A 24,149-nucleotide genomic window follows, 5' to 3' on the forward strand; every position below is an offset into this window, starting at 1 on the left:
CCCTTCCATGCAGCAATGCACACTAGAATAGCACAGAGGGGGAAGCATGTCCAAGTGGCTGGTAATGATTTTAGTCGGGGGAAGGGAGAAAAGGACAATTTCTTCTGAAAAATCATATCTATTCTTGCTTTTCCTGTGCACTTCAGAAGAACCTGAGAACCTCCTGGACAGTCTCTAGAAAGACTGTCTGAATATCTGATGCTTAAAGCAACTGTTTTTATAGAGCATTGTGGTTACTTGACAGATATAGGGATATTCCACACAATTTCTTTTGAGATCTACTAAAAGCAGATCTAGAATGCTACTTGAAGTCATCTTCCCAGGGCTGACAGACTCTCAGATTCTGAAAACCTCTATGGTTGACAGTATGAAGAAATATTCTGAGTGTTGTCATTCTAGTATGGAGGCAACTGAGGTGGTGTTAGAAAAGCTATGGAAAGAGCTGAATTTCCTTCAAACATAAAGTAAGAAACAGGGAATCCATCAGACTTGATGACTGCATGCCAAGAGCCATAAAACCTTTTTATAATTATCTGAGCAGTGAAGATGGTAGTGCCCAGGTCCATTTCCCAGCTGAAGAAACAGTTAATTTTTCAGCAGCTGGATAAGGATTGCTTCCTGCATTTGCTTCCTCCCACTCCAAACTTCAAGCCAAACAAGCACCTGTCAGCATACACTGCCTACTGACCCAAATGATTTGAAGATGTTAGTTAGTGGCTTTATCCTTGTACCTTACAAGGATCTACCTCTTACCATCCTTGGTTTCTTGTCTTTTATTTTGGAAAGCAGAGCTTTCATTGTTCTACCAGTCTCAATCATGTCCTGAAAGACATAAAAAAGGAAATGATCTTTCAAGTTGGAAAGGAAAAGCAGACAGTCAGTGGATTAAATGAGAGCATACCAACCTGGCAGCAGAGTAAGATACTTAATTATTTTATGCAGTATGTATTAATTTGAAAAGAAGGGGGGAAAAAAATCCATGTCATTCCACGCCTCCTTCAATGATTACCTACCTCTACTACTAACACATTCTGAAGGGGAGATTATATCTATATATAATATTCACCCTTTGGGGTAGATCAGTAAGTCAGTTCCCACAGCCATACAACACTGAGCATTTCATGCATCCTAATATTAAATTTACAGGTTTGAATGTCCAGCATTTAAAAATTACTTCAACTGCTTTTTCTATTTCATAGAAAATCTGGGTTTACAGGAAACTAGAATACTTCCTACAAAACAGATGCCTCCATTCTCTGTACACCTGTAACTCAGGCTGATCTACAATACTGATAAAAGTTGCAGGTTGTAGTTTCACACAAATTCAACGTTTTTTCCTGGGTTTTTTCCTCACATTGAACTTATCTTAAGGCTTTACTTTTGCTTGCTCCTTAAACTCTGGAAAGATGTGATTAGTTTTATCCCATTTTGGTAAGTAGGCCAACCTCATCGTGCTGTTTTTCAATTGAGTTTATTCTGTGTAAAATTACTTTTGCTTTCTTCCAGTTGTCTTGCAGACATCTTTTTCTGACTTGCATATCCAATTCTTCTGCACTGTTCACATTTAATGAGTTATCATATCATTTCAGAGACAACTGTTTAGCTTTATAAAATATAAAACAACATTAATAATTAAAATTTTATCATGTAAACACAACATTTTAGAAGTATTTATTATATTTTAGTATGCTGAGGGACAGCCCCAATCATTTAATGCAAAATTACAATTTTTATAAAACTTAGATTTATACATAAATGTTAACACACTTGAAATATAAGCTGCTGTTACAAGTGGTGAACTTGCAATTAGAGTTCCTAGAAACTGTTTCCACAATGATGCTGTGAAAGAAAAAAAAGCTTTTTCATTGAATGAACTCTGGGTTCTTCACCAGTACAAGTCTCTGCTTTTTTAAAAAAACAACTCCACAGTAATGGACACGACAAATCTCCACACCTCAATCTGACACAAACCTCTCCGTTGTGCTTGCAGCACAGAAATGGAGATACAGGTTTGTTTTTTCCTAATTAGCAACTGCACACCCTCCATGCTCTAGAGATTAGAGGACAAGGTCTCTCTGCTTCATGGGAGGGATTGTACAGATAATTTATAAAAAACTGAAACGGGGCCCAAAAATACATCCTACTTTAGAAAAAAAAAAAGATCGAGATTTCTTCAGATTGGAAATGAATGTAGACACAGTGATTTCAGGCTTGATTATCTCCTGGTTTATTCTCTCCCTCTAGTGGTACATCCCCAGGAAGAAAGTATCCCCTGGGTGATAAATGACAATGTTGATCTTTTCCACACAATTTAGAGATGGGAAAGCTTTAAGAACTGGCCCTGCATGGAGAGGTTTCACAAATGCATTTTTGCAACACTCTTGGAATTTTTTTACTTCTTTTTTGTTTTTGCCTAAGTCAGTTCTTGATGACAAATAGGCAACTTTCTGTGCAGAAAACAAAGATATTTTGGAGTATACAGAATTACAAAAAAAGCTGCCACAGAAGTTAAAATCACTTGGGGAATCAGCAGAACACAGAGATGGAAACAATCCCTCTCCTTTTTAAAGCAGTCACAGCAAGCTTACTCATTTGTTTGCAGCTCTGCAGCACAAAAGTAGCAGCTTTGACGAGCTCCTCGTCCTGAGATTCTGTCAATACCTGAATCATGAGTGGCAGACCATTGTTCTGAGGCAGCTCACACTGGTTCTCTTCTAGAACAGGACATGGTAAAGGAAAGGTTTGGTTTCAGCCCCACACACCTTCACCTTACAGTCATTGTAGGGGCCAATACTGGCAACTCTCTGCAAGTTTCTGCAGAAAGAGAGATTTTCACTCCAGACCCGAGCCTGCTGCAGTGACAGCAGGAGAGCTTTACATCCCACAGGATGATTTGACCAGAACTCAGGTTGCTGTAAGAAAACTGAAGGACTGAGACCACTTATTCGATGGAGTTCCAAGCTCATTTAATTGTGGCTCAAAACATTTGAATAATGACTCCTGTATTTCTTCTCTTCCATGACCTGCTCTTGGAGTAGATATGCAACATTTCTGTGAGGCCTGGGATGCAGAAATATCAAAATCCCAAGGTTTCTATTTAGCAAAATAAAATTAGTAGCTTAAGCCTGGTCTAGCCAATCTGTTCCTCCTCATTTCTTCTGTCATTGGCTGAATTTTTATTGTGCTCTCATTCCCATATGGAATCATATAATGGATAATTGCTAAACATAGTTCTTTCTTCTTTAAACTTAACAAAAAAAAGGAAATAAAAACTTTTACCATTTTTATTTTGACAGTGTTGGCATTTGAAGAAAAACCTTTTTTATGTTGAAATAATTTTTTAATAATTTTTCTTTTCAAAAGACATTTTCCATTAAGTCTTGTTTCACTAGTTCTTAATGAAAAAATGTCTGTTAGAATAAATTTATGACCTCTTGAGCTAATTATTGAACATGTTATTGGCACTCAGAGGATAAAAATCAAACTTTCTGAACACAAGGTCTTTTTCTTGTTTCTCTAAACATACATGAGAAACACCACAAGTACAAATGAATTTCCCTTTCTCTTTGCTTGCACTACCACAAAATACCAACTGAAGTGCTGTATTTGTACCAGATATGCTTGGGCAAGCCCTGAGGAACACGACAAAACCATTTTAGAGCCACCAACTGCTTCTGTGTCTTGAAACCAATGCTCTTACATGGCTTTTACAAATATTCCTGGCCTTGTAAGCAGTGGAGAGAAGCTCTATGTGCCAAGGACCATGAAAAGGGTGCTCAAGACAACCCATTTGCTAGGTCTGGATTGTAGTAGCTGTCAAGTCTGGATTAATTATTCCTTGAGACACCTAAGCCCAGCTCTGAATTCTTGCATATTGAGTCTACTTTTCAAAGCTACTAAAGACACTTCCTGCTAACAAGCTTTAAAATTTAAAGATGGAACATTCTAGAAAACTTTTTGTCCAAATACTGACATTGTATTATTTAACTGAACTCTCTCTCGTGTTCCAGTCTTGATGAAGTGACACCACAGGAGGAGTCAGTGGATGAGAATTTAGGAGAAGCTGACAGACAGGAAAAAGAAAAAGCAAATCTTACCACAAACTTCAGTACAGTGTCCAATTGTTAGAATAATACTGATTTTTTTCTCCTGTGCTCAGTGTCTCATTGGACAGCAGCTTCAGCAGCTCTGACACAGTGGGATACTTTGCCAAGACAAAACTCATGGCAGCTGTTGGTTAAAATGATTGGAAGGAAAAGAAAGTCGATTGTGAGTGTACAGGAATTATCCAAGGATCAAATGCTGGGTTTGGAGGGAACTGTACAGAGCCCTCAAAGCCTTGGGCCTGCTCAGCCCTGCCCTGCTCCACCTTGAACAGCTCAGATTACCCCACCCCTCCTGTGCTGCTCCCAAATCCAGCCCTGCCCATCCTCCCAGCCTGTGCTCCACGGAGAGGAGGCAGAAGATCTGATGAATGAGGAGGGCTTTGCACTGTGCAGCTTCTGGAGATCCCTGCTGAGTTTCTCCATGTCCTTGATCAGCTCCAGCATGGAGCCAAGAGAGTTGAATAAGCTTTGACACGCAGAGTATCTGCCATAAAAAGAGCAGGGGGCAAGCCCTTCCTGGCACTGGCAACACCACTGCTAGAGCATCCACGCTGAGGCCCAGTCCTGTCACACCCAACTGAGCTGAAACTACCCTCACAACTAGTGCAGGCTGATGCTTTTCAACTTCTGGGAACTTCCATTTGAAGCTCTTATGGCAGAAGTGTGAGGTACAGCAACCACGGCCACAGCACAGGCTCGTCAGGATCACAGGTTTCTGCAAACCTTCTGTGGAAAACACAAAACCTCATCAGGAGAGCAGTACCCGGCCAGCAAACCAGAGCAGAGTGTGCTGTGCACAAACACCACGTCCGTTCAGCTCCACCTCTAAATGACTAAAGCTTCCTAAAGCTACACAATTTATTATTCAGCCACAGGCATAACTCCAGGATCCAAACTGACTGGTCAAATCCAGGCCCAGAGCTCAGCTTTACTTACCCAGCAAGGGCTGGAGCATCTCAGTTTTAATTTTCAGTTGGGTTTAAATTTCACTGCATTCATTTGAGCAACAATGGGACAGTAACCCACCTCAGATGAACTGAATCACTCCCCACTTACACCTCTGAGTTTTAAAAAGCATCGCAACATCCACTGGGATGTGGAGAACTTAACTGCCTTTAAGCATTCATTTCTGCAACTTTTCCACCAGCACAAGACTTTAAAAATAGCATTTTAAAATTGCCATAGATCAAAAATGTCTTTCCACTCACAGTTAGTAGCAATACAGGCATCCAGAGTCTTTGTTACTACCACTGCAAGTCTCATGCTGGAGTGACACAAACAGGAATCAGGCATAAGCTCAAGGAGAGCTTTGGCTAATGTATCCAATCCTCCAATAGAAACAAAAGATTTCTGCACATCTGCTCAGTGGAAAAAAGAAAAAAATGTGATTTAAGCAACAGAGTCTGCAAATTCTTTTAGCTTTTCACCAAGTAAGTCCATCAGAGTTTTTCTGTGCATGTGTCAGTCATTACATTTCTTCTACAACAGAAGCTGGAGATACATTAATCTTAAGAAATGCAGTAACCGCAGATAAAATAGTTCCAGGAAAACATGACCCTGATATGTGCACACAAATGGCAAACATCATGCCTGAGTTCTACCTAAGTCATTGTTTTCAGCCATGTCACAAGGACTTTAATTTAGACACACTTTTAATCAGAACAGCTCCCAGCAGTTTCACTGACCCTATCAAATGTAAGCAGGCTGTGGCTATTTGTGGACTTGAGCACAGCGCAGCGTAAGTAAAGATGGTGGAGTACAGTGGTCAGAGTAAAAGTGGGAAGAACAGCAAATGACTTTGTAGAGATTGACAAGAAAGGAAAACCCATTTAGCTCTCGAATTAAACTTCCTTTTATCAAATTCAAAGCTGTGTAAAGGTTGAGCTGCACTTCCAGTTGTTTGCAACTGTGAGACCAAGAAATGAACAGATGGGACGAACTATCCCAGGCTCTGTGCAACTCTCGAGCCACCCTTTGGCATAGGGAAAAACCCCACAGCAAATGTTCTGATTATCTTCTAGAAAAGTAAAAACAAATTACCCCAAATCAAAACGCAATGAAATCAACTTCAGCTGAACAGTTAAAATGAAACCAAAGTGTTACCGATTTGGAGAATATCTTTGGACTTCTTCCACAGTTTTCAGAGCAACACGTCCCGTGCTGGGGGTTGTTGACACAGGCACAGAGAGTGCTGCACACTGAGGACCAGAGCTGATAGCAGGGATCAGTGTTTTCAGCTGACAGATTCTTCTCAGATGTGGAGAGAGATGTTCTGTTAAGGAAATGCAAACAAGTCCCAGACAGTCAAGGAAACATAGCTGCTAACCAGCCTACTATTTGCCTGTTTGAATTGCAACCCTGTTCACCTGAACAACTGCAGCAGCAGGCTGATGCAGCCTGTGTCTCTGACATGGGTTTGCCCATTTTCTAAAAGAGAACACACACAAGACTCCAGAGACAAATGCAACTGCAGACAAAATCTTAACAGCAAGTTGAATTTACATACATACATTCCCTTTCCTAAGCACATATCCTCCCCACAAGGAAATACAAAATCATATCAACATATTGGTAAATAACCTTTCCATGTCTCTCTCTTTCTAGACACTCTCAGAAACTATGGGTTTGCATTTGCAAACTCTCTTCTTAGAACTAAACCACGTTCTGCTGTTTAAGGAAATCCCAGTGAGCAATGACCTACTTCGACAATTCAGGTTCGGTTACATGCAAACATTCATCTTTATAAATTCACTTCACCACAACATTGCTTATTGCATGTTCCAAATTCTGGACTGCAGATTGGCAAATAGAAAAGGAGTGTTGTTGTAACACAGAAAAAAAACCAATTTACCATTATTTGACACCAGTACTAAGATGACAGAAACAGACATTCTTTTCAAGTTCACATCAGAATCCTTTTTAATTCAAAATAAAATGAGTTCTTCAAGCAATGCAGAAGTACACAAAGTCTGCTGACAAGACACTGAAAACAAAAAGTGAAAACCATTAAGTCCTAAAGTAAGCTACTTATCATCCTAAATTATTAAGTTTCAGTTGTGGCCAGTATGTGGGGAGCAGAGACAGGGCAGGACTATGAAGTGCCTGAGGGCTTCCCCCTGCAGTGAGTTCTACACCAAGCAGGACCCTGGCAAGCTTTGGAACAATCCAGGAGTCACTGAACACTTGCTGCTGAGGGAGAGGGGGAGTGCAGCTGTCTGGTAACTTAAAGACACCCTGTGTGCACAAGTCAGCAAGGCACATATCAAATCTGGGGATGGACAGGGCAACTGGGGCCCCTTCCCTGCCCTTGCTCCAACTGACAATCTTGTAGTCCCATTTTGTGAGACCAAAAGAAAATGGAGACAAAGCAGGAGCACAAGTAATGACAGGGGGCCATAGCACACTCAGAAATACAAACAGTGTTATTTTTATTGCCATTACTTTCTAGAATAATCCCCAATGTAAATAAAGCTGCTTCCTTTACGATGCAATGAGCACTCGACTTGGCAAGGTCATTTCTAAACATCAAACCACCAATTTCTCCAAAGTATTCGCTCGCTTCACCTACAAGAGGAAAAAAGAACAGAAAATTTTGCTTCTGTTTCTCTGCAAAATGAAAGGCTTCTAAGATTTTCCAACACCTCAAGCCTTATGTCCTTTAGATATTTTTACAGTGCCCACCAGTTCCTTGGCATATATGGTGAACATAAATGCCTGCATTGTTTCTAAGGAAAAGCCTTTCTTACTGTTTTGTTGGCAAATGGAATAGACAGTGACCACAGCCTCCTGCTGAGACAGAGGGCAATCCAACTGAGATTTAAGGCATTCCAGCAGTAAGGTCAGATCTGTTTTCATATCTAGGAGCAAACACAAATAACTTCATTAAAATTGTTATCTTTTCTCTCTATTAATCTAGTCAGTATTAGAATAAACCTGTCAAAATGCAGTATGTAGGTGTGTTTTAAAAAAGGGGGGGGGAAGTGAGCCAAAATGGAGCTACATCACTTCTATTCAGCCACAAACAACACACCTAGAAATATTTCTGTCCATCCTTTGTTATTTGAGCATGAATTCCTTTGCAGAGTAACGGCCTCCTTTTAATATTTCTGGCCTTTCGTTACTAGTAACTCTTAGAAAGTCTGATGTAAACTACTAAATGTTAAACTCACAGTTGCAAGGTCATTAAGTGTAAATAATACACAGACATTAAAGTATTCAGAGTGCAAATAAAATTCAGGGTGCAGTTGAAAATCTGTGGAGTAGTAAGGAAAGAGTCCAAGAGCACAAGGCTGCTCCGTGGTACTGAGGTACAGGAGACATAAACCATGCAGCACAGCAGCAGAGCCCTCAGTCAGGTGGTTGGAAACAGAACACAAAATATTCTCTGGGCACCTACACACAACCCTAGGTGGGAAAACAGACTTGGAAAATCTGCTTCTTAGTCTTTGGGGTATCATTAAAAGACTTAGATGATAATTATTTCTAACAGTGACAGAAGGTATTGTTAACAGTAAACCCTTACAAGGTCTGAGGGTTCTTAAAGAAGTTAAAATACAATAAAAATGTGGATAAATATTAGCAAATTAAAAACAAAAAAAGTGACTTTGTAATGGTGTGATTTACTAGGTGTGCAGGTTTGACATTGGAGTTACCCTTTGCATAGCCAATACAGTATCCAAAATGTGGAAATTAGGAAAAAGCATGTTCTCCCAACTGCTCACCACCCCACAACAGGCCTATCACAGTCTACTAAAACTTTGTAAAATTGATGCAGATTATAATGACAAATTATATTAGATATCTTACCACACTGATTTATCTGCACCTTTTGAGTGTTCTTTTTTTATAAATCTCTGTTCTTGTTCTACAACAGCAAGGAAAAAGTTTTTTCAGTTCTGTTCAGATTAGCAGTGTTTATAATATATGCAGTAGAAACGACATCATTTTTCTAAAATGCACTTTTCCCAGTTTTCTGCTTTTACTTTGTCATCTCACACACACACAGTTGAATGTATTGTTGTATGGCAGAGTTTTCCTTTGGAAATACAGTCTTTTATAACAGCCCTGCATTTGTAACTACCAGGTGATCATCTTTTGAGAGTGGACATTCTGCAGAAATCAGGTCATTCCATGTTACCCCTGAGGGGCACTGTCAGTAAAGAACATCCCCTGCTCTGTGTCACTGATCACAACAAAGCTGATCCAACTTTCCTTACAAGAGTGGCCAACTTTGCCATCAGCCAACAACTGGCACTAAGACCAAGTCATGTTACTTAGGGGATGGACACTCTAAAACACTCGGCCTCCTGCTGCTCAAGGAGCCACCAAACCATCAGCATTGTTCTGGCAGCACTGACCAAACCAAGGGCAGTGAGCACAGAGACATGTTCCTTACAGGGAGAACCCACTGAAATTCTCCAAAGACATTGCCACATTACATGAACCATGCAACCCACAAAACCCCACAGCATTGCTTCTTCACAAACCCCACGGGGCAGCCTCTGAGAGCAGAGCAGCAGAGTGACATTCAGCTTTGGAGGCACAAAGATGCTCCCTCAAACACGCCCCAAGTCCCAAACAGAGAAGGTTGATGCAAGCATCACAGTAACCTCTTACAATTTTTCCAAAAATTACTTCGCTCCAGGTAGAAACTTTAAATCAGTGGCAAATGCAGCATAAGAATGGATTCATTTTCTTTCTCCAAGTGGAGCAAAGGCTCAAAGCAGAAGCACTGTCATCCTAATGAAGACAGCCAGCCCTGCTTTCTCTTGGAGTTACTGACTGCCCCCATTCCTTTGCTGCTTCCCTTACACAGCGAGAATTGAGAGAGTTCATCTCCCAGCAGCCTTTCAGAAGTGATAACAGACATGGATTTCATTTTCCTGCAAATCCAACCCTGCCACAACAAGGAAAAGCTTGCCAGCCTTCCTCACCTCTTTTTGTCCTACTGCCACCACCCTGCCAGCCTAACAAAAAACACAACCCACCCAAACAAAAGGAAGCCTGTAAAAATGAGTTTGCTCTGGAGCTAATTTCTTTTCAGAAGAGTTTCATTTAATACATGTTTATACAATTATGCAATATAAGAAGCACAAGGGGTTTAAAACTGGATGTATACAAGGATGTATATTTTGACCTTTACCTGCATCTTTTTGACTTTTGCAACCTACAGGAGGCATGGAAAATAGCATTGATAAACCAGCATACATTATAATTAGATACAACTAGCTCACCTCGGTTGTTGCATCAGAGAGCAAGGTGGAAAGACAAACAACTAGATTTGCTTCAACAAACAGCTGGCAAATGTTGCATCTAAAACTCTTCTCCATCAGTTATAGAAAATAATCCAGTAACATCATTTCAAACCTCAGAAACCACTCCTGGAGAAGTGCAGATCTGTCAACAAGTGTGCTCAGCAGCACCAGAGCACATGGCTGGCACGGTCAGTAGACCAGCCAGCCTGGGCAGGACTTATCCTTCGAAACCCAGGGAGCAAAGCCCAGAGGGGAGAAGTGCGGGTTGTTGGCGTCCTGTGGAAACCAAACCCCACAGCAGCAGCTGAGGCCGTGAGGACGCTGTGCTGTGGAACAGGACTTGGGGCTGTCCTGGCCTATTTCAGCTCCCTCACACCCTCCTCCCTCAGATGGGCCGTGAGTGATTTACAGCTCGTTATCAGAGCTCCACTCTGAAGCCTTAGCAAGCACTCCAGATCAGCCCAAATATAAAAGGGAAAGAACATATACATATTTAAAATAAGAGCGGGGTGGGGGGGTGGGGGTTGGAAGGCAACAGTCTAAAGATGAAACAGCAGCCTTCTGTGGGAAGGCTGGGGAGTGCCGAGGGGGGAAATGGGGCACGGCTCGGGTACCTGTGATCCAGTGGCGCGGGTGGCTCCGGGCAGACCCCGAGGCGAGGCGGGTGCCCGCTGCCGAGCGCTGTCCGGCTGAGGGGTGGGAACTGCGGGCTGAGGGGTGGGACCTGCGGGCTGAGGGGTGGGATCTGCGGGCTGAGGGGTGGGATCTGCGGGCTGAGGGGTGGGATCTGCGGGCTGAAGGACAGCGGAGGCCCCGCCGTGCTGAGGGCGGGGATCTCGCGGAGCTGAGGGCAGAGCCCGGCCCGGCCCCTCAGGAGACGCCGCAGCCGCAGCGCCGCCCCAGCGCCTCAGGGTGCGGCCGCCCTCGGACTCGGGACAGCCCTGAGCCTTCCCCTCGGCAAGGCGGGAAGCGCTTGGAATTGTAGAACCGTCAGAGGTGAAAGAGATCTTGAAGAGCATCAGTTCACCGTCAGCCCAGCTCTGACACTTCAAACACAGACCACTAAACCATTTGCCAGTGTCAGATCCAGAGGTCTCTTTAACACCTCCAGGAATGGCAAGTGCACCACCTCTCTGGCCAACCTATTCCCAGGCCTGAACACCTGAGCAGTGAAATTTTTTTTCTAAAGTCTAACCTGAATTTCCTCTCAACGTGAGGCCACTTCCTCTGGCTCTCAGTGCAGGCCCAGCAGAAGAGAGCAGCCCCCCCTCAGTGCACGCTCCTGTCAGGGAGTTGGAGAGAGCGGTGAGGTCCCTCCTGAGCCTCTTCTCCAGACTGAACAAACCCAGCTCCCTCAGCTACTCCTCATGGGACATGTTTTCTAGAGCCTTTGTGAGCCTTGCTGCCCTTCTCCGGACACACTCAGCCCCACAATGTCCTTTTTCCCGAGGGGCCCAGAGCTGACACAGCCCTCGAGCTGTGGCCTCAGCAGTGCCCAGCACAGAGGGGCAGGCACTGCCCTGGTCCCGCTGCCCACACTGCTGCTGATCCAGGCCAGGTGCCATTGGCCTCTTGCCCCCTTGGGCACACTCTGGCTCACACTGAGGCGGCTGGTGACCTGCAGGATGTGGCACTTGGCCTTGCGGAATTTCACGCCCTTGTCCTTGGCCCATTGATCCAGTCTGTCCAAATCTCACTGCAGAGCCTTCCCATCCTCCAGCAGATCCACACTCCCACCCAACTGGGCATTTGCAAATTTACTGAGGGTGCTGTCAATCTCCATCTCCAGATCATCAATAAAGAAGTTTACAAGGACCAGCCCCAAAACTGAGCCCTGGAAAAAACATTTCAGTGCAGCTCAGTTTGCATACTCTGCAGTTGGAGGCTGCAATGCCCCCACAACAGAAAGAGCTGCCATCCCTTGGCATTGGCCACACACACAGGTGCAGGAAAAAAACCTTTTACTCGGTGTATATGGCTGACAGGACTGAGCTTTCAGGCACACACTCCCTTTCCCTAATGACCCTGAACTCAAGAGAAGGTATTTCACCTTCCAGCTCTTTGCACCATTGGATCCTCAGACCATCAGAGCTCCACCAGCCTCTCTCATCCTTTTGCACCTTCTCCCCACTCAAGCTGAGGAGCAGCTTTGATAAGAAAAAATGCAGTTCTGCTGCCAAGGAGGTGAGCCAATTTGCAAATGTAAGTTACCCTGCCAAAAACAGCTACTGCCTTTTTCTTTGAGAGGCGAGTCATGAGAAGTAATGAACATGTGTTGCATTTTAAACCAAAGAGGAAGAGAAACGAAAGCACTCACAGAGGATTTGGCAAAGCCAAGAGATGCCAATGTGGCTAATCCTGTTGGCTGCTCAGTTATTGCAGCCCTTTGCTACTTTACCATTTGTCTTGTTTGGAGATTGTGCTCAGATAATTCAGTGATGGGTAAAAGAGAAATCTAAAAAATCATAGCTGATCTCAAGATAATACAATTTAGGAAAATTTGAATAGATTGTGAAGTATTTACATCAGGGTGATGACAGTTACCACACACAGAACAAAAGAAGCCCTTTTAACAAAACTTCAATTACATCCTTGTTCCTCAAGCCCTACTATCCATTTGTTTGGCTGATTTAGTATAATGTAAAAATACTGTTCAATACCTTGTGATGTTTATACTTTCCAACACTTCTGTTGTGTTTTCTAAAAGCTCTGAGTATTTTTTAGTTTGAAAAAAAAATCTATTATTTTGGTAGTAACATTGCAGTTCTGTCTTTTCCTTTTGGTACTCAGCTGAAGAAATAAAGGAAAAAAAAGAGCAGAAAAAGTTGCTGAGGTGGAAAGTAGATCACAAGGAGCAAAGTTACAGGAGATGAGTACATGACTACTGCCACTGCTTAAGAGCATCTCTCACAAAAAGCAGACTGGCTACACTGTCCCAACTCCATCATTTCAACTCTCCATGTTTTGTTTCTTACTTTGCAAAGCTGAGCTGAGCCATTTTTACCTAATATGAATAACAACTAGTAATACACACTTACAGTTCTCTTGTATTACTGCAACAGCACTAGGTACCCTTAGAATTTTTTAGGGCAATTGCAGTGCTGTCTCTAAATTTAAACCGGTTCAAGATATTATTTGTAGCTTATTCTTGAAGGTAATTTGCAGCAAGAGTCAAAAAATCATTGCAGATGGTCAGTGACTGGACTGTTATGTGTATGGGATGCACAGGATGATTTAAGTACTGCTCCATTCTGTGTGACTGCAGGCTTTGAAAAGAGTAATCCCACTTGGCATTTGGACTCCATTTGGTCTCAGGAATTATGGATCCAGAGTAACTTGTTAGAAGCTTGTGAAAAAATGTCTCTGAAGTTTACAGCAGAGCTGAAGTGTACAGAAGGATGAGAATTCAATGAATAATTCAATGAATACTAAGAATAAGTTTGAAAAGCATATCCAGTTATCCTGCTGGCTATGTCCAGTGGCTGTCCCCTGCTACAGTACAGTGCACAATGTCACCAGGAAAATTGTGAATGTCATCTTTAGACCGATCTATTCACACATTTTATTTTTGATCAGAGTTACTTTCTACAAATTACCAAGCTGTTTTGCCTTTTTGAGGCTCTTATTTTCGTGTGAAGTACTCACATGTATAATACAGGTGGCTCCTGTGTCTTGGTTTGGAAAGACAGGTGTTTGCTAAGGAAGTCAGGAGCCTTTCTTGAAATGGAAAAATGGAAACCCCTTCCTTCTGAATTGTTATAAATTTGAAATTAAGGGGGGCTCTCAGGTAAAAATATGGGAGCAGGAATAACAGTTCTTTATCAGGGAAGTGTCAGCGATGGAGAGAGATGGGGAGACTGACTCGGGGATCAGAATCCGATTTTATTGTGGGATACAAGCACTTATATACTTTTTTAGGGAGACTAGTGATGTGTACTACAATGATTAGGTTACAATCACCTACACAAACTTATGCATAAAACAACATCCCTTGCTTGCAGAGTTGTGGAAGGGGAGCCGGCTGCTGGCCTTGCTGACAGCTTCTGCCAGCCAGGCTGGCACGGGCTGAGGCAGGGGCAGCCAGCCTGACAAAAGCATCCATCCGTGTGGATGGGGGGTGCGTTTACGCGTGGGAAAGGTGGGGATTTTCTCCACCCTTGGGCAGGTTTAATTCTCGCATGGAGTTGTCAGACCCTCCTCAGGCCTGTGAAACAGTGACAGGCTTTGTGCTTTTTCTTGTTTCCAGGTCTTGTTTTGAATTGACTTCCATGCAATTGTTCTTTGTTTTTCCCAGGAGGATTTCAACTGGTGCCCAGACCAGATGGGGAAGCGCCTGCAGCGTCTGTGGAGCACGTCCAGTGCCAGCACTACCCCAGGGGTCACGGTCTGCAGGGACAGCCCCTTCCAGAAGGACGAGGACCTGGTGCAGGATCGGCTCCTCTCCTGGCAGCAGCTCTCCAGAGGTGGGCACCCAGCTCCATAGCTCGGCTGGCAGAAGGGCTCTGGGCAGGCGGCAGCGGGCACACGGGCATCCCGCTCTTGCAGCTGCTGAGGAGTTGCTGTGCCGTGATTAGGCGGAGGAGGTGGAACGGTGCCTTCCACGTTGCCCTTCTCTAAAAACAGAGAATGGGTCGGGAGGTTTGGGCTCTGAGCACAGCCAGCAGCCTGGCCCGGGCACAGGCCATGGCAGGACAGGGGACAGGAGCCTGCTGCGACTGACCGTGGCTCTCTGGTTTCTCTCCGCAGGCTGCCAGCACCTCATGCCATGGGAACGGCACCGCTCAGCCTGCCAGGCTCAGGGGGCTGGAGGGCAGCCCATGTTCATTTGCTGTCAAAGATAAATTATTTTGGTTTTTGTTTGTTATCGTCGTCATCGGAGCATTTCTTTCATCCTTTTCCAAGCTTTTGGCCTGTTGTGATAAATGGATATGTTTGTGCTAACAAAATCTGGTGGTTTATACCAGCTGGACTCTATTGTGGTCTATACCATGTTTTATTTCCTGCATAGGTAAAATACCGTGTATCAAATTTGATCAAAAAGAGAAATGAGGGAGTGTGAAAACCTGGATTTGTGGGATGTAGAAGATACCAAAATTCAGTCTTTAATAAAAAGCATGAATTAATATTATCCAGAGAGAAGATGGGGGAAATTGTGATAAATGGATGTGGTTTGTGCTAACAAAATTGTAATTATATCAATATTTTGGGAAGAAAATTGGAAAGGTATATGTGATTCATAGTATGAAGCAGATGGGTTTCTTTGTAGATGATACATGTGGGAAACAGGATACAGGAGATTGGAATTGGCCTTGATGAACAAAAGTTAGGAAGACTCCCGAGTCAGAATTGGCATCAAGATGAAGTTAAGACAACTCCCAGGACAGGATCGGCCATGACATGAATAACGTTGGGACAATTCCAGACAGGGAGCATAAAAGAGTGTTCTTATCTATAAAATAAAAAGGCTTAATTGGAGCATAGTGCTTACTTACACAACACAGGACTTGGGGCACATGCACAGCCTGTCAGGTTATTCAGAGGACAGTGAGGAAGACTGTCAGCCTTCCTCCAGGGAGAGCCCCAGAGAGCCAGAAGCCCCCTTAGCCACAGCGGGAGCATGTGCTGTGAGTGTGGTGATGTTGATTTCAAGAATCAGAAACAGGAGGAGATTTACAGGAAAACATTGATGAATATGTATTAGCCCACAGTACATAAGTTGTGTTTGGATCCTTTTGCCTTTTGAACGTCAGGCAGGGTGGGAAGCCCTCCCCATACCCCGATCGATCGGTTTTGCTTATGCTTTATCCAAACCACTGCCAAATTTCCTTTTGTAATTAGTGGATTCTATTTGATTGTATTATTTTATCGCAGTTAAAACTGCTGCTAAATTTTCAGTTTCTGGTTTTATAAATTAGACGTATGGGACCTCATATATAACATCAGAAATGTGACTTAATAGTTTATAAAACCAAATGTAATATTCAGCTAAATTAACAAGGAATAGAAAAGCATTTGACACTTAATCACAAAGGATAAAGTTACAGAAATGATGATACTTGATTAAATGAATACATTTTAACTTAATGAGTTAATAGCTCAGTCTCCTCTGGCTTTTGATCACCTCCCCAGAAAGGGAGCAGTTCTTTGATCTCCTCTTCATGAGGGGCACAGTCCTTAGGGTTTGGTCTCAGCTTGGCAGGGGGTGTTGTTTTTTGGATGATGATGACTGCCAAAAAGCCCCCTTAAATCCCCCCCAAAACCCCCAAATCCCCTCAAACCCCACCCAAATCCCCCCCAACCCCCTCAGGATGAATTTTTCATTCATTTCAGGTAATTTTGGGTGGATTGTGGAGGGTTTTGGTACCTTATGGATACAGAAGTAGGCATAGGATTCAAACCCACTCAAAATGCTCCCTTAAAATCCCTCCAAATACCCCCAAATCTTCTCAGGACGGATTTGGAGGTAATTTGGGGTTAATTTCAGGTAATTTTGGGTCAATTCTAGGTTGATTTGGGGTGGTTTTGGTACTTCCTGGACACAAAATTTTGCATAGGATTCAAACCCAGCCAAAATCCCCCCCAAATCTCAAAATCCCAAAATTTTCCCCCCAGCTGCCTGGTTGTTGGATCGATTTTTGGTGGATTTTGGGTTAATTTGGAGGAAATTTTGGGTGGTTTTAGTACCTTGTGGATGCCCAAGCGGGTGAAGGATTCAAACCCAGCCAAAGTTTGCTCAAATCCCTCAAAACGCCCCTCAAATTTCACCCAGAGCCCCTCAGGATGGGTTCTGAGGTAATTTTGGGTGGATTTTGGTTAATTTTGGGTCCTTTTGTGAAGCAGCGAGCGTGCAGGGCTTTGAGCAGGGCTGAGCAGCAGGGCAGGAAGGGAGGGAGGGAGGGAGGGAGGAAGGGAGGGAGGGATGGAGGTGTGAACCTCCCCCGAGGATCCCCTGATGGGGACACCCCTAAAAAGGTCTGTGCCAGGATTGAGAAACAAACGGGACCTTTGCTTTTTTGGTCTTCAGGCTGTTGTTTATTTTTCTCTTACCAAAAGTTCAGCACGCCGTCTGCACACCAGACTTAGCGTACAAAGAGAAGGCACCAAAAGTCACAGGACCCACAGGTTCAACGTCTTTTAAAATTATTTTGTCCAATTAACTCTTAGAACACATTTTATTTCTACCTTTCTACCAGTAACTAATTCTTTGTTTACCACTCAGCATCTGCATTGCAGCTCTTTCCAACCAATCACCCTGTGCTCCCAACACGGCAGAAAATGGAGGAGATGAAGAACAAGAAGGAGATCAGGCAATGCCCAAAATCCTCCCTTCTATCCATCCTCATACTAAAAACTCAAAGCTCTCAGTTTTTCACCCTGTGATAAACTACACTAATCTCTCTTTCACACACTCATAGATCCCAATTCTTCCCAAAGTCCTGGAAGCTTTCTCCATGGACAAAAGTTAAAAGCAGTGATCTCTTGGGGATCAGGACTTCTCAGGACAGGCAGGGAGACATTCCCTGTGCCCTGGGTTCCAACAGCAGGGGGGAAGGGGAGGTTGGGGACAGGAAAAGAAGGACTTGGGCAGGAAAAAGGGGAACCTTAAACAGCGTGGTAAGCGCCATTTCTAGAGGGACGGCCCGGGACGGCGCGGCCGTCACCTTCCCGGGTAGGTGTGGATACACAATCCAGGTCAGATTTCCCATGGATCCGTCTGGGAAACATTAGGGAGCTGGAGATGAAGAATTCTGAACAACCTCGCAGGTGGTGTTTGTGACAATTGTTTTCCTCATGGATTGTTTACCCCAAGGGGTTTTCTTAACTAGCCAATCATGTGAAATGTAAAATAACCAATCAGGTCCACCTGTATCAGGACCGAGTACAAAAAAATGGGTTTCCTAATAAAGATGATTATTGGCCTTCTGAAGATGCATGGAGTGTGACACTCATTTATCCGTGTCATTTCTGACTCAGCAGTGACAGGCAGGGAAGGGGGGACATGGAAAGATGGGGGGGAAAGGAGGACACAGAATGGAGAGAGGACGGCAGCGCTCCCATGTCACCTCTGGATGGATTCTGTCCCTTGTTCTGCCCTCAGGAAAAGAGAGACAGGGTGGCACAGAGTGTTGGGAAGGATGAAAGTTCGACAAGAAACTTTAACAGATATGTGTGCATGACAGAAAGATTTTTGAATGTAGAATCTGAAAAAGGAATAGAGATGGAACCAAGTTTTGACATAGAAGAATTGTTGAGCCAGTCTTACTGGGTAACTAAGAAGGCAAAGGGTGTGCTACTTACAAGGGGTTTTTATGGCTTAGAGCAAAGGATAAACCCACCTCAAACAAGAAGATGTTTTTACCAAGCAAAAAGATTCCACAGGTAAACAAGTCAGCAAAGTTGCAAGTAGAAAAAAGGTCTCAGAATTTTCCACTGCAAGAAAACTGAAAAACAACTTCTAGCTTAAACTAACGTACTAACTTTTAGTGACTGGAGAATAGTAATATGAATATGGTAATTACAGGAGTTATGATAGGCTATAGGTAAAAGTAAAGGTATAGATTGTTTCTTCTGTGTTAAGATGCTCAGCAAAGCAGAGTATATAATGCACTGTAACCAGAGCTAAAGGGTCTCCAGGCCTGCCTGCAGCTGGAGCTGACAGCTGGAGGCACAGGCTCCGTCACCAGACCCTGGACTGCTGTAACATCTTGGATACAATAAACTGCATTTTGGAGAGCTGCCTGGAGCCCCTCATCTCTCACTCAGGCTCTTACAGGAGAGGGACACGGGGTGATGGAGAGATGGCAGCAACCCCGTGCCATGCTGGCAGTTTTCACTCCTTGCTGCACGCTTGGGAACAAAAGGGTAAGGAAAGATATGGGCAATGTTATAGAAACATATTATAATATTGGCTTTTCACAGATAATAAAGTGGATTTTATATGTGTGGTGTTAAAGTAACTTTGGTATAAACATATAGGTTTTATTTCTGTCGTTAATTAAGCTTCATGAAAGAGCTGCTTGTGTTAAATGCCTGCTGGGATGGGATAACATCCAGTGCACACAGGATGAGGACACCTGCACAGATCTGCCAACTATCAGCACTCCCTGTCTGAAGGCAGAGTGGACCAAGGCCCAAAACTGGAGGTGATAAAGAGAAGGTAGCCAAAACCACAGCCAAGAAACACACATGCTCTGAAAAGGCAGACCCAAGGAGGGGCCAGGTAGAACAGTTTCTGGAAGATGTGAAGTAGTTTATGGATATGCAGGAGGGTCTATGAATATGCAACAGGCTGGTGTAAGGAGAAAGGTATTTCAGGGGGATCCCCGAAGGTAACAGGGTGCTCCTGGCTGAGTGCCAAGATGCACCCAGCCATAATAACCTTTGCTCCATGGTCCTGGTCTCCCACTGTCCTTTATTAAACTTTTTACATTTTCACAGGAGAGTGAATGTGCTTTTCACATTTAGGAACGATTTCAGTTTTTTCATTTTTTTAAAGGAGGGAGTTTTGAAGAGCTGCAAGTGGCTAATCTGCCTGCAACAAGGACCATTCCACGGGCTCTTGCCAACTTTCCTGACACGTCTGCTGCAGCTCATGGAGGGTGAAGCCCTGGAGGCTCCTTAGGGGTGGTTATGGACAATTGCAGGCAGCACCTCGATGCCCTGGATCAGCGGTGCCCCCTCCTGGGAACCCCCACGTTTTCCAGTTTCTGTGAAGCTGCCTGTGAAAAACACGTTCACTCTCCTGTAAATTAATGGCCCATTAACAGCAGATATCTCCTGGAGGGAGGAATGGTTGTGGAAGAGATAAACTGCCCAATGCACAGAAGATAACTGCCCCACCTCTGACAGATGGCAAACACAACACACACTTATCTTGCAATCCAGGACATGTCCTCACTGGCTGCCCCCATTCTCCAGAGTTCATGGTGCCCAGGGAGGCTGCAGCTGCCGGTGCCGGGAACAAACGAGACAGGTCTTGGTTTCAGAGATCTCCAGAATCCATTTCTGACCCCAAAAAACAGGGCAAAGGCAGGGCCATGGGGTTTTTATAGGGTACGCCAGGGATGGAGTTTGGGTTTGGGCCAGGGGAGGAGTTGTTAGCAACACAAGAAGGGTTAGATCAAATTACTGCCTTTTAGCAACAGGGACACTCCACACAGAATGTGTCCCCAAATCCTAAATTCCTCCTCAAACATCTGAGAAATGGTGGGACTTTAGATATCTTTGATCAATTTCATTTATTTAACCATGTTTATGGTGTTTTTAAGGGATGAAGATGAGGCACAAGAAAATCATTGCCAGACCAAAAGGAGAGGCAGCCAGGTGTGTTCCCAACATGGATCACAGGAATGTGAGGGACCAGGGCTCTGCCCAATGTGGCTCCTCCAGTGGGGGATGGAGCTGGAGCAGCACACGAAGCTCTTCCTGCACTCGGGGCACTCGCAGGGCTTCCCTCACCGGTGCCTCCGTTGGTGTCGGGTCAAGTTAGAGCTCCAGCTGAAGCTCTTCCCACACTGGGGACACTCGTAGGGCCTCTCCCCAGTGTGGATGCGCCGGTGGGTGAGGAGGGTGGAGCTGTGCTTGAATCCCTTCCCGCAGTCAGGGCACTGGAAGGGCCTCTCCTCTCTGTGAATCTGATAGTGCTTGAGGAGATCGGAGTTGCTCTGAAACCTCTTCCCACACTTAGAACACTCGTAGAGCCTCTCCCCAGTGTGGATCTTTTGGTGGAGGATCAGGTTGGAATTCCAGCTGAAGCTCTTCCCACACTCCCGACACTCGTAAGGCCTCTCCCCAGTGTGGGTTCTCCGGTGACTGATCAGGGTGGAGCTGTGCCTGAAGCTCTTCCCACATTCCCCACACTCGTGGGGCCTCTCCCCAGTGTGGATGTGTCGGTGCGTGACAAGATGGGCATTCTGCCTGAAGCCCTGCCCGCAGTCGGGGCAGCGGAAGGGCCTCTCCTCTGTGTGAGTGCGCTGGTGCAGGAGGAGATTGGAGCTGGTCTGAAACCTCTTCCTGCACTGATCACACTCGTAGGGCCGTTCCCCAGTGTGGGTCCTCTGGTGCATGATCAGGTTGGAGCTCCTCCTGAAGCTCTTCCCACACTCCCCACACGTGTGGGGCTTCTCCCCATCATGGAGCTGCTCATGAAGCACCAGCTCCGAGCTCTGGCTCCATCCCTGGCCGCCTTCCTGGCCCAGGCTGGCTCTTTCCCCCTCAGATCCCCGCCATCTGCGTTTGCAGCCCCTCCTCGTGCGGGATCTCCGGGGCTTTTCCTCCCCGTTGGGTTCCTGCGCCGTGGAGCCACTCAAAACGGCCTCTTCCACCAGGTTCTGCCGTGGGGATTTGTCCTCCCTGCTCTCCATGCTCAGCTCCTGCTCTGGGGGAGGATGGACAAGGACAGGATGGGATTTGCCTCTGTGCCACAGGAAAAGGGGAGAAGATCCCCGCAGGGCTGTTCTGCAGCCGGGGGCTGCGCTGGGCTGGGAAATGGAGCAGCACAGAGGGGAAAGGGGCACTGACTTCCTCCTCACCTGCCTCAGTGTCCCAGGGCATCTTCCTCTTCCTTGGAGCCTCCCAGGGGTTGGCAAAGGGAAATCCTGGTTTGGGGAAAACAAGGGATGAGCTGTTGTAGGATCGTTGGGGGTAGGACAGCCGGGACGGACGGAGACGAGAGATCTCTGCAGCCAGGTTGTGGAACTTGGGGTTCATTGCAAAGGGCCTGGGTGCAGGGGCCCTGCTGGGAGCGTCCAGCCACAGCTCAGAGCAGGCCCGAGAGAAGAGAGTGGTAGAGAGGATGAGAGGGTAAGAGAGGAAGAGGGTAAGAGTGTTAAGAGAGTAAGGTTCCAGTCACAATACAATAAATCTTCTCCTGTGTTGAATACTCTATTTCTCACTCACCAATCCAGTGCAAGATACAAATTCTATAGCATTTACATACAGCCTATAAGAATAATTACATCACCATACTGTGTTACATTTTAAAGCCTAAAAACTCCTCTTTGGACCCCTTCTGCTGAGCTAGCAGGGTCTGCTCCGGCCCTTGGACCTGTCTGCAAGCAGAGGGAATTGTTTCATCACAAGCGGATTGCCTTCCGTCATGCCACACCATTATTTACCAGTTGTTCAGTAACTAAGGTATCTCAAAGCTTGCTTTCATTTCCATCTTGCTAATACTTCCTACATTCTCAAAATCTTTTGCCAGACAATCATATTTGTAAGGCTGTCCTGTTTCATCTTGCCCCACACACGTTGAGTTTGCAGGTCCCACTGCCCGAGTCTGTCTCTACAAGTCCCCGGCCACCCGGCCTCCAGAAAAACTCCCAAACAAGAAGATTCAGCCCTGAAAAAGCCTCCCAGGAGCTCCCGTCCCTGGTCCCTCCCCTGTGGCTTTCAGGATTTCCCCCTGTCCCAGCTGCCAGGATCACACTTGGATTGGGGGTCCCCCTTCTCCTCGGTGCCTGCCCTCCCCAGGCTGCTGGCAGTCCCAGCAATCCCAAAAGCTCCCCCCTCTTCGCTCTCACTATTCTGGGATGCCGGGGCTGTTTGGGCTCCCGGGCTCCCTTCTCCCCTCACTCTCTGCTCTGGGCTGCAGGGGCTCCAAGGAGTCCCCCCTGCCCCTCTCCAGCTCTTGAGGGTCCCGCCAATGGCGGCGCTCCCCCCTCTCTGGGCTCCCCACTTTGGGCTCCTGGGGGACACAGGGCTCTGCTCCTCCAGGCTGCCTCTGCCGGCGGCTGCCACTGGCACCCCCCGATGTCCCCCCAAGGGGCCTTTTCCACTCAGCCTTGGATTCTTCATTCTCCAAACATCCCCCCAAAAAACCCAACCCAGGCAGCCCCCCCGAGATATCAGGGCCGAGCTCCCCCTCCCCGCTCACCTGCGCGATGGGGGGGCAATGATCCCACAGGTGGGGGCTGCGAATGCAGGCAGGGCTCGAGCGCGCGGTTCTGTCTGCCCAGCCTTGATCCGCCTTTGTCCTTCCTCTTCCTCCCGCTCCTCTCCTTCCATCCCCCGCTCCTCATCCTCCTCTGCTGTCTTATCTCCACCTCCTTCTCCCCCTCCATCCCTCCCCTTCCCTCCCTCCTCCTCCTCCTCCCCCAGCAGCAGCGACACCCTCGGTGCCCCGTTCCCGCAGCAGGAGCGGGGATGGAGCCGGGACAGGTCGGGATGGGCAGCGCGGGGCTCTCGGCTGCTCCCAGCCGCTGCGGGCGGGGGGAACCCGGCCCGGGCCAAAGGAGAGGCAAACTGGGAAAACTGGGGGCTGCACATCCAAACTGGGCCTTGCTGGGGACCCTGCCTGGGCACTGCCAGCCCTTGGGGCTCCTCTCGGCACCTCCGGGAGGGAGGAACGCACACAGGGCTGGGGGATCCCAGCAGTGGCAGCGCTGCCAGGGACTGGGCTGGACTGGGATGGTACTGGGAGTGACTGGGGCTGTACTGGGTTTGTATGGACCTCATACTGGGAGTGACTGGGACTGTACTGGGTTTGTACTGATATCATACTGGAATCATACTGGGAGTGACTGGGACTGTACTGGGTTTGTATGGACATCATACTGGGATTGTACTGGGAGTGACTGGGGCTGTACTGGGTTTGTGCTGACATCATACTGGGATTGTACTGGGAGTGACTGGGACTGTACTGGGTTTGTGCTGGCATTATACTGGGATCATACTGGGAGTGACTGGGACTGTGCTGGGTTTGTACTGATATAATACTGGGATCATACTGCCAGGGCAGACTGTGATCACACTGATGGAGACTGGATCACACTGGGAGTGAGCAGGAGCC

General features: G+C 46.0%; 1 protein-coding gene and 1 pseudogene across 1 annotated transcript; both read right to left on the minus strand.

The window, feature by feature from the left end:
- Positions 1-1,391: 1,391 nt before the first annotated feature.
- On the minus strand, positions 1,392-10,254 carry LOC132334662 (telomere repeats-binding bouquet formation protein 1-like; annotated as a pseudogene).
- A 10,325-nt stretch (positions 10,255-20,579) lies between these two features.
- Positions 20,580-21,734, minus strand: LOC132334779 (zinc finger protein 239-like). Its single transcript, XM_059860893.1, has one exon. It carries the CDS (start codon positions 21,721-21,723, stop codon positions 20,815-20,817), a length of 909 nt encoding a protein of 302 aa, XP_059716876.1. The 5' UTR covers positions 21,724-21,734; the 3' UTR covers positions 20,580-20,814.
- Positions 21,735-24,149: the final 2,415 nt, after the last annotated feature.

Source organism: Haemorhous mexicanus, chromosome 16 (assembly GCF_027477595.1).
Source record: "Haemorhous mexicanus isolate bHaeMex1 chromosome 16, bHaeMex1.pri, whole genome shotgun sequence".
Classification (NCBI taxonomy): domain Eukaryota; kingdom Metazoa; phylum Chordata; class Aves; order Passeriformes; family Fringillidae; genus Haemorhous; species Haemorhous mexicanus.